This window comes from Gadus morhua, chromosome 22, assembly GCF_902167405.1.
Source record: "Gadus morhua chromosome 22, gadMor3.0, whole genome shotgun sequence".
In the NCBI taxonomy this organism is placed as follows: Eukaryota; Metazoa; Chordata; class Actinopteri; order Gadiformes; family Gadidae; genus Gadus; species Gadus morhua.
This window is the reverse complement of record NC_044069.1, coordinates 3,048,804-3,061,290: the sequence shown is the minus strand read 5'-3', so window position 1 is coordinate 3,061,290 and position 12,487 is coordinate 3,048,804. Positions and strand designations below refer to the sequence as shown.

The window sequence follows — 12,487 nt, the reverse complement described above, 5'->3', positions numbered from 1 at the left end:
CCCCTGACTTCACCTGGTACCCCAACCCTAACCCTTAACCGCTCCGACCGGTTACCTTAACTTAACCACTCTCAGATAATGCATTAACTTACAGACTCTGAGCTAATACCTTAACAACTCTTACCTCATCCCTTACCTTAACCATGTCTAATCTAACACCATAACTAACCATCTCTAATCTAACACCTAAACTAACCACCTATAACCTAACACCTTAACACTCTAACTTAATACCTAAACTAACCATCTCTAAACTAACAACTTAACTACCCATCTCTAACCTGATAGCTGAACCGTCTCCAACCCACAGAGGTGCATGCTGGGAGCGCCAGCGTGAGGCTGTAGGGTCAGGGTGGAATGTACCACCTAGGTGTTGAGGCAGGGGGGACACCGAGGGGGGAGGGAGGGGGGACACCGAGGGGGGAGGGAGGGGGGACACCGGGGGGGGGGAGGGACAGAAGAGCCTTTATGAGACAGGAAGCTGCAGAGAGAGAACCACCTCTCTCCCCGAGACTCTACCTCTCTATCAGACTCTCTGTTACACGCGCACACACACACACACACACGCACACACACACACGCACGCACGCACACGCACACTCTGATACAGAAGATGGTTCATGTACTACTTTACATGAAACAGGGCGAGAGAGGGATAGAGAGAGATTGATAGGGGGAGGGAGAGAGAGATAGAGGAGGGAAGAGAGAGAGAGACAGGGGGAGGGAGAGAGAGGGACAGAGACAGAGGGAGGAAGGATAGAGAGAGAGACAGGGGGAGGGGTAGAGAGAGAGAGAGACAGAGACAGCGAGAGGAGGGATAGAGAGAGATAAAGGGAGAGAGAGAGAGAGGGGGGGAGAGAGGAGAGAGCTAGTCACTCAAGGGTTTAGTCGTAGTTACAGCAGCTCCCTCACTTTATTTAGCTTCTATTGTCTGAAGGTTTGATCCTCTGAATATTATCTTTATTGCTCAGTGTCCTGTCCTCCATCTTCTCTTCCTTTCTTCGCTCTGACCCCCAACATGTCATCCTCCGCATAAAGAAAGCTCTCTCTGAATCTGAGAGGGGGGGAGAAGACGAAGGGGGGAAGGAGAGAGGGAAGGAGAGAGGGAAGGAGAGACACCATGGAGGAGTTCAGGTGAGATGGCGTGAGAAAAGGATATTGAGAGAGAGAGAGAGAGAGCGAGCGAGAGCGAGAGAGAGAGAGAGAGAGAGAGCGAGAGAGAGAGAGAGAGAGAGAGAGAGAGAGAGAGAGAGAGAGAGAGAGCAGGTGTCCTCTGCTCACAGTTGACCGTCACCTGAACGCCGTTCACAATCTGCCTTCTGCCGTCGCTACACTTTGGATTCACGTTTCAGCAACAGTTTTGGTTTCTTAAACTTTAAATTGTATTGAGTTTGGTACTGCATGTGTTTATCGACTCGGCGTACCTCTTTGGAAAAGGTCCCAGTCCGGTGTCTAAAGGGCGAATAAAGTGACCGCAGAACAGTACCCTCCTCTGGCGGCGCCGGGTACTGCGGTCCCCTCAGAGCGCCCAATTGGGAACCGAGCCGGGGACTGCTGCTCTGGTATTTTAAGGTATTAATTAACGCACATTTATGCTGTAACACTGGTCTAAATTGGACGATAGCATAAAAGCGTTTAGGGTTTTCATTCCAAGGTAGAACTTATATGGGATCAAAATACCCACGTAAACGTGGGCCTACTATGTTTGGTTTACTGCTAGACTCAACTTGCAATTATCCTTTTTTTGTCATACAATATTTATAAAACGAGGGACTGTGGCAACTCTGTGCTCACATCGCCAAGAACACGCCTAGCAGCCTAAAAAAAGGTAAACGTTTTTCTTTCCTCCACCTAAACCAACACTTACGCTTGTGACACAAGTTTATAATCAGCTTCATTAGCAATATCAATTATTTAACCGACCACACACACACTTTATTATTGGCTCCGAACAATCCTCACCGAAATCCCCGGGACAGAAGTCTGCTGGGCGGGCAGGAGACGGCGGTTGGGTCGCTGGTGTGGAGGACAGCGCACCGGCCGCCCTCTAGTGGCGGCGGGGAGGACGTGCGCCCCGGGTGGTCACTCCGTGCCCGGGGGTCCTGCCGGACTAATGGACCTACCTCGCCCACTCCCGCCACCAGGGTGCGAGAGGCAGAGCGCCCTGGCTAAAATGATGTCACTGTTGGTATCTTCCGTTAAAATACAAGTCATTACACATTTGGGATTAATACAGATGAGGTAGCATGACGTAACCGAATCCTAATCTTAATTAACATTTATATATCTGTACTTTACACATACTGTATGATTTGTACTTATACAGTACAAACACATATATCTCTATATATCCTATATTTCTGTATCTATCTCTATCATATATATCTATCTAAATATCTATATATCTAACACACAGTAGAGTTGCATCATATCTTAAATATTGCCATAGTTTACGTTCAGTGTGTGAATATGAATCTAAATACCCAAACCAGGACTTGACATTAAAAGGCTGATATTGTATTGTATTGTGGTGATTCAGTGTGAACCAGTCGATAAAGAGCAGCCGACAACGCGGTTTACAGTATTACAACTTTTACTCAGACAGGACAGACAAACAAAACAAGAAGACCTCAGAACAGAACACAAAGAAAGGGTCAGATCCCATCGGAGGAGGAGGAGGAGGAGAACCTGCAGTCTCCGGCCTCGGCTCCACCCGCTTGGGAGGAGGAAGAGGAGGCGGCGGAGGAGGAGAGCCTTGAGTCTCTGGCCTTCACCCCCGGGGGAAGGAGGAGGAGGAGGAGGAGAACCTCCTGTCTCTCTGGCCTCTCCTGAGCCGACGGTTCCACAGAACCAAGCAGTGAGAATCCTCAGTTTAGGGCATGGTTTCAGGGGAAGTGATCCAGAAAGTCTAAACTCTCGCCACACTCATCCCTCTTTCTGGAAATGATTAGTCATCTGCGAGAAATAAATGCTCGGAAAAATCGACCTTCTTGACCTGACTCTCCATTCATCTCTACTCCACCCACCTCTCGCTCCATCTCTACTCCACCCACCTCTCGCTCCATCTCTACTCCACCCACCTCTCGCTCCATCTCTACTCCATCCACCTCTCGCTCCATCTCTACTCCACCCACCTCTCGCTCCATCTCTACTCCACCCACCTCTCGCTCCATCTCTACTCCACCCACCTCTCACTCCATCTCTACCCCACCCACCCACCTCTCTCTCTCTCTCTCTCTCTCTCTCTCTCTCTCTCTCTCTCTCTCTCTCTCTCTCTCTCTCTCTCTCTCTCTCTCTCTCTCTCTCTCTCTCTCTCTCTCTCTCTCTCTCTCTCTCTCTCTCTCTCTCTCTCTCTCTCTCTCTCACCTCTCCCATCAAAGAACACTGCTGGCTGTGTGGACTAGTCTCAAGCAGACCCAGCCTCAAGCACCTAGACCTAGCCTCAAGCACCTAGCCTCAAGCACCTTGACCAAGCCTCAAGCACCTAGCCTCAAGCACCTTGACCAAGCCTCAAGCACCTAGCCTCAAGCACCTAGACCAAGCCTTAAGCACCTAGACCAAGCCTCAAGCACCTAGCCTCAAGCACCTAGACCAAGCCTCAAGCACCTAGCCTCAAGCACCTTGACCAAGCCTCAAGCACCTAGCCTCAAGCACCTAGACCAAGCCTCAAGCACCTAGACCCAGCCTCAAGCACCTAGCCTCAAGCACCTAGACCCAGCCTCAAGCACCTAGCCTCAAGCACCTAGACCAAGCCTTAAGCACCTAGACCAAGCCTCAAGCACCTAGACCCAGCCTCAAGCACCTAGACCCAGCCTCAAGCACCTAGACCCAGCCTCAAGCACCTAGTCCCAGCCTCAAGTCCCTAGACCCAGCCTCCAGCACCTAGACCAAGTCTCCAGTAGTGGTGCAACGGTTCACGGGTTTCCCGTGATCCGTACGGATCAACCATCACGGTTCGGGACGCAAGTGATCCGCGGATCGGCTGATTAAAAAAAAAAGTTGTGCGTTGACGTGATCAGCGCATGTTTAGAGGACAATTCCGGTATTAACAACATCATCAAGTATCGTAGCGAAACACAGTTTCTGTTGTGTTTTATTTGGCGTTCCGTAAATCACATTGAAATGTAAACCGGAACCGGAACCGGATGTCTTTAGGTTTGGTTGTAGTCTTTTCGCGTATCAACAGTAGGGCTAGAACCGAGCGAAAAGACTACAACCAACCCCCCTTGCAATGAGCATGAGTCTCCCAACCGAAATCAATGGATTTACAAAATGCCAAATAAAACACCACAGAAACTGTATTTCGCTACCAAACTAAAAAATAAGAAGATAAGGATGTCTGCATTGCCTTGGGAGAGTGTAGACTCTAAACTCCCCAGGCAATGCAGACATCCTGAATTGTAAATCCAGGGTTAGGGATTATTTACTATCCTATCCATGTTAAAAAGAAGAAGGAATAATGCCTCAAATTGCAATTTTTTTAAATATTGACCATGCTTAAAGGAAGCAGGATTATTACCTAATTTTTCACTTTATTTTGTTTTTACACAGTTAAAAGATTTTATGTAAAGTCACATTTGTCTTGTTATCTTTATTGTTGTTGTTGATCCGAAAATGATCCGACCCGTGACTCAAAAACCGTGACCCGATCCGAACCGTGAGCTTTGTGATCCGTTGCACCCTTATGGCGCATTTCAACTGCAGGGTGCGGAACGGATCGGATCGCAAAGGTGCGGGTCGGATCGCGTTTCCACCGCCAAAAGTGGGCGTGACCCGGACTTTGCCGTACCCGTTCCGACCCCATTTTAGGGACTCCTCCGTTGCGGTACCCAAAACGAGACCAGACGCCTGAAAGGGTACCCTGGAATTCTAGCTACACCCCCCCTCCGTTGATTGGTCGACAGAATCGTCACTTCCGGGTGACGCGGGGATAAAAACAAACAAACAGTAGCCTCGAGGTATTATTCTTTACAATTAACATGTCGCGTAAAAAGCTTGCTTGGGCGAACAAGGAGGTGGAGACGTTCGTCTGCATTCTTGCGGAGGAAGACGTTGTTCACGATGTTTACGTAGCTGACGCGGCGATCGACATCCGGCCTACCACAAAGGGTACTGTCGGCGGTGGAAACGCGACCTCGGAACTGAGCTGGGCTATACCGCCCCCTCCCTACCGCCCCTTTGCGATCCGATCCGTTCCGCACCCTGCAGTGGAAACGCGGCACTAGTCTCCAGCACCTAGAGCCAGTCTCAAGCACCTAGACCCAGCCTCAAGCACCTACACTTAGCCTCAAGCATCTACTCAGCCTCAAGCACCTAGACCCAGCCTCAAGCACCTACACTTAGCCTCAAGCATCTACTCAGCCTCAAGCACCTAGACCCAGCCTCAAGCACCTAGACCCATGGCGTCAACAACACTGTCACACAGCCGGCCTCACGCCCATCTAAACACAAGCACCGCCATCTTAACACACGCACCGCCATCTTAACACATGACCGCCATCTTATCACACCCACCGCCATCTTATCACACCCACCGCCATCTTAACACACGCACCGCCATCTTAACACATGACCGCCATCTTAACACATGACCGCCATCTTAACACATGACCGACACCTCAAACATGACCGCCATCTTAACACATGACCGCCATCTTAACACATGACCGCCATCTTAACACATGACCGCCATCTTAACACATGACCGCCACCTCAAACATGACCGCCACCTCAAACATGACCGCCATCTTAACACATGACCGCCATCTTAACACATGACCGCCATCTTAATGACCGTTATCTTAACAGAGGACCGCCACAGCCAATGGGGGCCCACGGTTCACAACACTCGGTGCAGCGGGCCTCCCGTCGGCTGGACACTGCTATATACACCTAGCCTAGCCTAGCCTAGCCTAGCACGCGGAGGCCTGGGTTGTCGTTAGGCCGGGAAAGCCTCAGCGTGCATCAAACGTCCGTCACGTCACAAAGAGCTCTTTGTTTCGTCATTTCCAAACCCTTGATTTGATTTTATTCCGGTGATTTATGTTTTTGTTATTTAAAAACAAGTATGAAAACGACATGTAAAAGTAATCGAGTTGAAAACATGCAGCCATGACGCCATGCAGTGCTTAACCTGATGTTGACAGTGTCTCTCAGTCTGGTGAACGTTTGTTATCGAATCAAGGAGCACCCGGCCTGGACCTGAAGGTCCCCCACCCGCCAGACGCCCTTCAGACAGGACCCCCCCACCTCCCCCTCTGCCTGGCTGGGGCGCCGTCGGGATCTCATCCCTCGAGCGCAGGGGGGGGGCGATAAAGCGGTGCTCAAACCACAGGTGGACGACCTGCCCGACAACTGGGGAAGAGGCCGACGCTTCACTTCCTGTCTCCGCAGGAAGCAGTCAGACGGAGCCCTGGAGCAGCAAGGTGGAGGAGACCAATGAACCACACCCACTCTGCAAGCCTCGAGGCGCGGGCGGACGCCTCTTGCCCCGCCCCTCACCGAGAGGAGGGGGGGAGGGAACGCCAGAGTTCCAGAGCCCAGGAGGACCTCGCACCGCGGCACGGTTCACCAGCACGCGTGTCGTTTTGCATAAAGTCCCTGCGTTGTGTTTGCGGTTGCTGAAACTTTCAAAAGGGCTGAGTGCGGAGAAAGGACACGCTACTGAGTGGCAGAGAAGGAGGCAGCTCTACCGCCGCCCTGCAGGGGGACAAAAGAAGCTCCTCTCTGGGTGCGGAGCCTCACGGTGGCCAGGAGGCCATCATGTCGGGCGGGTAGGGGCTGTAAACTCAGCGGCTGCGTTCCACCTGCCCACGTTGATTGTTTTGTATATGTTAATTAATTAAGGGCGCCACCAGAGGGCGCCACCAACACATTTGCCGCCCTAGGCGATCGCCCAGGTCGCCTATGCCGAGCGCCGGCCCTGGGTGCAGAAGCGATGTGACGAGCCAATCACAGAGGGCCGTGCCGGGTCACAGCTTCGATGGCTCCTCCCCACATCCACCTCCTTCAGGTTTGGTTTGAGTCCGGGTCAGAGGTCACCCGGGAGACGTTTCTTTTTGTGCCCGAGTTCTTTGTGTTTTTTAGCAGTCTACCTACTTTTACAATTTGGCAAAGTACGACCGAAAGGATAAAGCCAAACAGCCCTCCCTCCTCTGGGGGGGGGGGGGGCAATCTGTCATCTTTGAAGACATGAATTCAGCCCAGAGCGATGAACCATGAGATGATGGGACAGAGTTTCGGATGAGGGCGAGCGGGACTGCATAGCGTTCGCTGAAGGGTCGTTCAGCACAGCTGGGCCTGATGTCTTATTTACAGCCATTATAAACATGGGGTCACTGTACACCGGCAGGCAGGGGGGCTCAGTAAGTGTCATGGGGGGGGGGGGGGGGGGGGGCAGAAGTGGGGTTTCCAGTAAAATACTACGTTAGGATGACTTAGCGCGGGGGCTAGTATTCATGTGCCGCATGGGATTATTGTTTTTAACGCTGGGGTCGACGGCAACATTGGTCACGCTGAATGGAACCGCTCTGAAAAGAACTGCTCTGAACTGAACCGCTCTGATCTGAACCGCTCTGAACTGAACCGCTCTGAAAATAACTGCTCTGAACTGAACCGCTCTGAACTGAACCGCTCTGAACTGAACCGCTCTGAAAATAACTGCTCTGAACTGAACCGCTCTGAACTGAACCGCTCTGATCTGAACCGCTCTGAACTGAACCGCTCTGAAAATAACTGCTCTGAACTGAACCGCTCTGAACTGAACCGCTCTGAACTGAACCGTTCTGAACTGAATCGTTCTGAACTGAACCGCTCTCAACTGAACCGCTCTGATCTGAGCCGTGACGAGGTCATCATATCTGATTCCCAATCCAACCAGTGTCATCGGCGACCGATGGCATGAGCAGTAGAACGCTGTGGCCAGGGAAGTTGGGTGAGGGGGGGGCCCATGTGTACAGGTGGGGTCCTCATATTATTCAGGGGGGGGGTGGGGTCATTCAAAAGAGAGAGAAAGAAACAGCTTTTTTTTTTTACAGTTACAACTCACGAAAGTGCATACGACCCCGGGCATCGGGGAGGGGGGGTTTACAAAGAAAACAACAGGTCAGTCTTTAGCTCGAGTCCAGCCCCCGACCCCCCGAGCTCAGGAACAATGATTCAAGTCTAGCAAAGCCCGCTGCGCGCATTTGGGTGGGGGTGCGGGAGGGTGGAGGTTAAACCTCGACGCCCCCCTCCACCACCAACCGACTTTTCCCTGTTTTCAATGCAGTGGGTAAAAGCGCTCATCTCATAAGTACAGTACTTCAAAAACGAATCTCAAACAAGTTTCTATGCAAATATATGTAAATATATATATATGTATGTAAATATATATATATATATATATATATATATATATATATATATATATATATATATATATATATATAAAAAATACTAAAATATTCAAATGCTTACGGGATTGGATGAAGTCACAGGGGGGCGGGGCCGTACACTGGGCCTCCGATTGGCTCCTTCGGAAACCAATCGGATGTTGTGTGACGGCAGACATCTTGATTGAAATGCTACGCACGTGATTCGTTTGAAACTAAAAACGTACACACAAAAAAAAAAAAAAAAAAAAATGTAGCTTGCTGGTGCATAATGCTAACGGGCTAACGAAGCGAACCAAGTTAGCGTAGCGCTGCTAATGTGGAAGCTAAATAGCATTAGCTAGGTGGGAACCAAGAAAATAAACTTAAGACGTTTACACTTGATGCGTTCTCAGGAGGAGACAGTACTGCTGCCACGGCAACCAAGGATGGAAGAATGTGCGTGTGCGTGTGTGCGTGTGTGTGTGTGTGTGTGTGTGTGTGTTAAGACAGCTTATGGTCTTTCAGAGACAAATGATTGAGCTTAATTTTGGCATTTGTATACAGGTAGAACAACAATGTCTGCGTCACTGTGTTTGTGTGTAGTTCCGTGTGTGTGCGTCTGTGTGTGGGTCCTTGTGTCCATCTGTGTGTGTCGGTGTGTGTGTGTGTGTCCATGTGTGTGTGTGTGTGTGTCTGTGTGACCGTGTGTGTGTCCGTGTGTGTGTGTTGAGTCCAGGTCTTGTAGAACAGCATGTCCTGTAGCCGGGTGTTGGTGGAGACCGGAGCGGAGCCGCACCCGCCTGAGTAACAGACCGCTGTGGACCTCCCGGCGGGCTGTAAGCCCCGGAGTGGAAGGGCAGGGGACCGGACCGGGGCCGACCCGTCTATGGGAGCTGGTGCGGGGCCTCCAGCATCTCCATGAGGAAGGTGTCGATGGGGGTGTCGCCAATCAGCTTGAAGAAGAACAGGTGCTCCAGGCACTTCAGACCAATGGAACGCAGCGCTGGCAGACGGAGGAGGAGCTTGGCAAACCTGCCGTGGGAGGGAGAGAGAGAGAGAGAGAGAGAGAGAGAGAGAGAGAGAGAGAGAGAGAGACCGATCGACCGTAAAAAAACTAATTGAGTTGTAAAATTGAAAACACTCAAACCATGAATGTTGTGGAACACTACAACGTCCAAGTACATGGGTCCAGTATGCTAGCGTTATTATGCTAACTCCGGTATGCTAGCGTTATAATGCTAGCTCCGGTATGCTAGCGTTATTATGCTAACTCCGGTATGCTAGCGTTATAATGCTAGCTCCGGTATGCTTGCGTTATTATGCTAACTCCGGTATGCTAGCGTTATAATGCTAGCTCCGGTATGCTAGCTTTATAATGCTATCTCTGGTATGCTAGCGTTATAATGCTAGCTCTGGTATGCTAGCGTTATTATGCTAGCGCTATAATGCTAGCTCCGGTATGCTAGTGTTATAATGCTAGCTCCGGTATGCTACCTTCATCATTGTATAATACGTTATTTTTATCCCGAAGGATATTGAGTACTTTGCCATTTTAACCATCATTAAGCAGTTAACCATCACTAGCAGCACTGGGAGGGTTTAACCATCACTAGCATCACTGGGAGTGTTTAACAATCACTAGCAGCACTTTGGGCTGGGAGATTAATCGAATTTGGATCGCGATGTCGATTTTAGCGTCAAACTATCACAAAACTAATATGATTGAGTTTTGAATTATTCATCATTTTAGATTTTAAGAGGAGAGACCATTTTGTGAGAAATTTCAAAGTTCTCAGTTACAACGTTTTTTTTGGGAGACATGCTGAATAAATACATCATATTTTCAAGCTCAAAGATAATCGTTTTAATAATCGGGATTTCAATATAGTCCAAAAGAAAATCGTGATTATGATTTTTTCTATAATCTAGCAGCTCTGGGAGCATGCTTGTCACACTTGACGAGTTTAATCTAGATTATATGTGAGTTACTACCTGCCCTGCTGGTCGGGGTATTTCTGCTTGCAGTAGGACTCCAGGGAAGCGTACACTCTCTCTCTCAGCATCTCCACCTCGTTTGGGCTCGACAGAGCCTTGGCATCTACACACACACAGCCAGACAGACACAAAACAATGAGAAACACAAAAAATGTTGTGTAACAATAAGAAGAATAGCAATACCCTTGTACCTAGCAGTGTGTGTGTGTGTGTGTGTGTGTGTGTGTGTGTGTGTGTGTGTGTGTGTGTGTGTGTGTGTGTGTGTGTGTGTGTGTGTGTGTGTGTGTGTGTGTGTGTGTGTGTGTGTACCTGGGTTGAAGAGGATGATTGCTCGAAGACAGCCCAGCTCTGTCTTGTCCATCTGCATGTCCCTCATCTTACTAACCAGCTCTGTAAGGACTCTAGAGAGGAGGAGGAGGGGGAGAGACGAGAGGGGATGAGGTGGAGAGGGGAGGAGGGGAGAGAGGAGAGGGGGAGGAGGGGGAGAGAGGAGAGGGAAGAGAAGGGAGAGGGAATGGTGGAGTGAGGGTGAGGTGAGAAAAGAGTACGGGAGAGAAGGGGAGGAGAAGGGCCAGGAAGGGGAGGAGGAAGGGGACAGGGGAGAGAGAAGAATAGGAGAGGTGGGGAAGGAAGGAAGGAAAGGAAAGGAGGAGAGGAGCAGTGAATAAGGGGGAGGAGTTGGGGTTTAGGATAAGGGGAGACAGAATGACGTTGATGTCGTATACCTGGTCAAACGAAGCTCGACAATCTCTTTAAAGCAAGACTTATGAAAGCAAGGTTTAAATCTGTGAATCCTCCCCAGACATTCTTCGCGTACGAGTTCATTCAGGCCATACGCATGGGTCCCTGTAACCATAACAACACCCAAAGATATACACATAGATGACGCGTCCTTTGGATCGCAGGCCAACGTCACCGCCATATCGGAGAGGTCAAGAGAGCCAGAGTCCTTCTCAATCAACGTCTCGGTGCTTTTTATCCAGAACAACCACAGCTTCTCTCTTAAGTTGTATTAGTCTACAGGAGTGTCTTGCCCTTCCCAACATGGCGGCCACGTTGACACGTGGCAACAACAGGATGCAGCACCCACTGCAGCGTCCATGTTGGTGCATCGCCCCGGACAACGGCTCCGTGTCACATCGTTGTATGTGTGACAACGGGAGGGGCATACCAGCATTTCTTCCCGCCCGAGGAGCGTCATAACATCCCGCCTTCTTCCCCGTGGTTGGTTGAAACTCTCCTGTCACTCAAGTTAGGGGGGGGGGGGGGGGGGGGGGGTAGTCATTCTGAAGAGCCCAAGGGCCCCAAGGACACAGCGCCTATAGGAGACGTCCTCATGTCCGCTGAGGGGCCCCAGGAGGACTGGGCGCCAGGGTCATCATGAGTAGAGCTGTTCCGCTAATGATGCTAGTATCGGAAATTCCTCCGATACTGCCTAAAATGCTTTTATCGGGTATCGGCGAGTACGCAAGTTTATGCGCCGACATACCATCACGTCAAGCTCATTTATTACACAGGCAGAGAACATCACACACACACTAGTGTTGTGCCGCGTTCGTTAACGGTCAGAGGTGGGATGTCGGATTAGGAAACACGTCATCTCCCGCCCACGTGCGTTCGAGCTACCAAGTTGGAAAAAACATGGATGCTTAGCTTACATCAGAGGCTAGCTTACGCCAGAGGCTCGCATACATCACAGGCTAGCTTCCATCACAGGCTAGCTTCCATCACAGGCTAGCTTACACCAGAGGCTAGCATACATCACAGGCTAGCTTACACCAGAGGTTAGCATACATCACAGGCTAGCTTCCATCACAGGCTAGCTTCCATCACAGGCTAGCTTACGTCAGAGGCTAGCTAAGGTAACAGGCTCGCTTAGGTCACAGGCTAGTTTACATACCACGCAAAGCTAACATCAGCTGTTGGCTACCATCTTTTGGGGCTAAAACCATAGATCGGCTAATGTCCCAGGCTAGCCAGGACCACATTGTGTTCAGTGTGGTAGCACCGCTACCTCCTGTCACACTACAGCCTTGCCACACTTGTGTGTATATATGATTTATGTTAATCAAAGGGTGGGATGTGTGTGTGTGTGTGTGTGTGTGTGTGTGTGTGTGTGTGTGTGTGTGTGTGTGTGT

At 50.2% G+C, this 12,487-nt stretch overlaps 1 protein-coding gene and 1 long non-coding RNA gene across 4 annotated transcripts in view; both read right to left on the bottom strand.

Annotated features, from left to right (window-relative positions):
• Positions 1-3,312: 3,312 nt before the first annotated feature.
• LOC115535503 (uncharacterized) lies at positions 3,313-4,050 on the bottom strand. Its single transcript, XR_003974510.1, has 2 exons — positions 3,621-4,050; positions 3,313-3,586 (listed from the first exon to the last, which is right to left on the bottom strand). It is a non-coding gene; the product is annotated as an uncharacterized LOC115535503 (long non-coding RNA).
• A 4,534-nt stretch (positions 4,051-8,584) lies between these two features.
• rxrba (retinoid x receptor, beta a) overlaps positions 8,585-12,487 on the bottom strand; it is a 20,001-nt gene continuing 16,098 nt past the window's right edge. For all 3 annotated transcript variants that reach the window (XM_030346619.1, XM_030346620.1, XM_030346621.1), the window contains 3 exons: positions 10,659-10,750; positions 10,347-10,452; positions 8,585-9,386 (listed from right to left, as the gene is read on the bottom strand). In XM_030346619.1, coding sequence (XP_030202479.1) covers positions 9,239-9,386; positions 10,347-10,452; positions 10,659-10,750 — 346 coding nt within the window. In that variant the 3' untranslated portion in view covers positions 8,585-9,238. The remainder of the gene's footprint in view (positions 9,387-10,346; positions 10,453-10,658; positions 10,751-12,487) is intronic.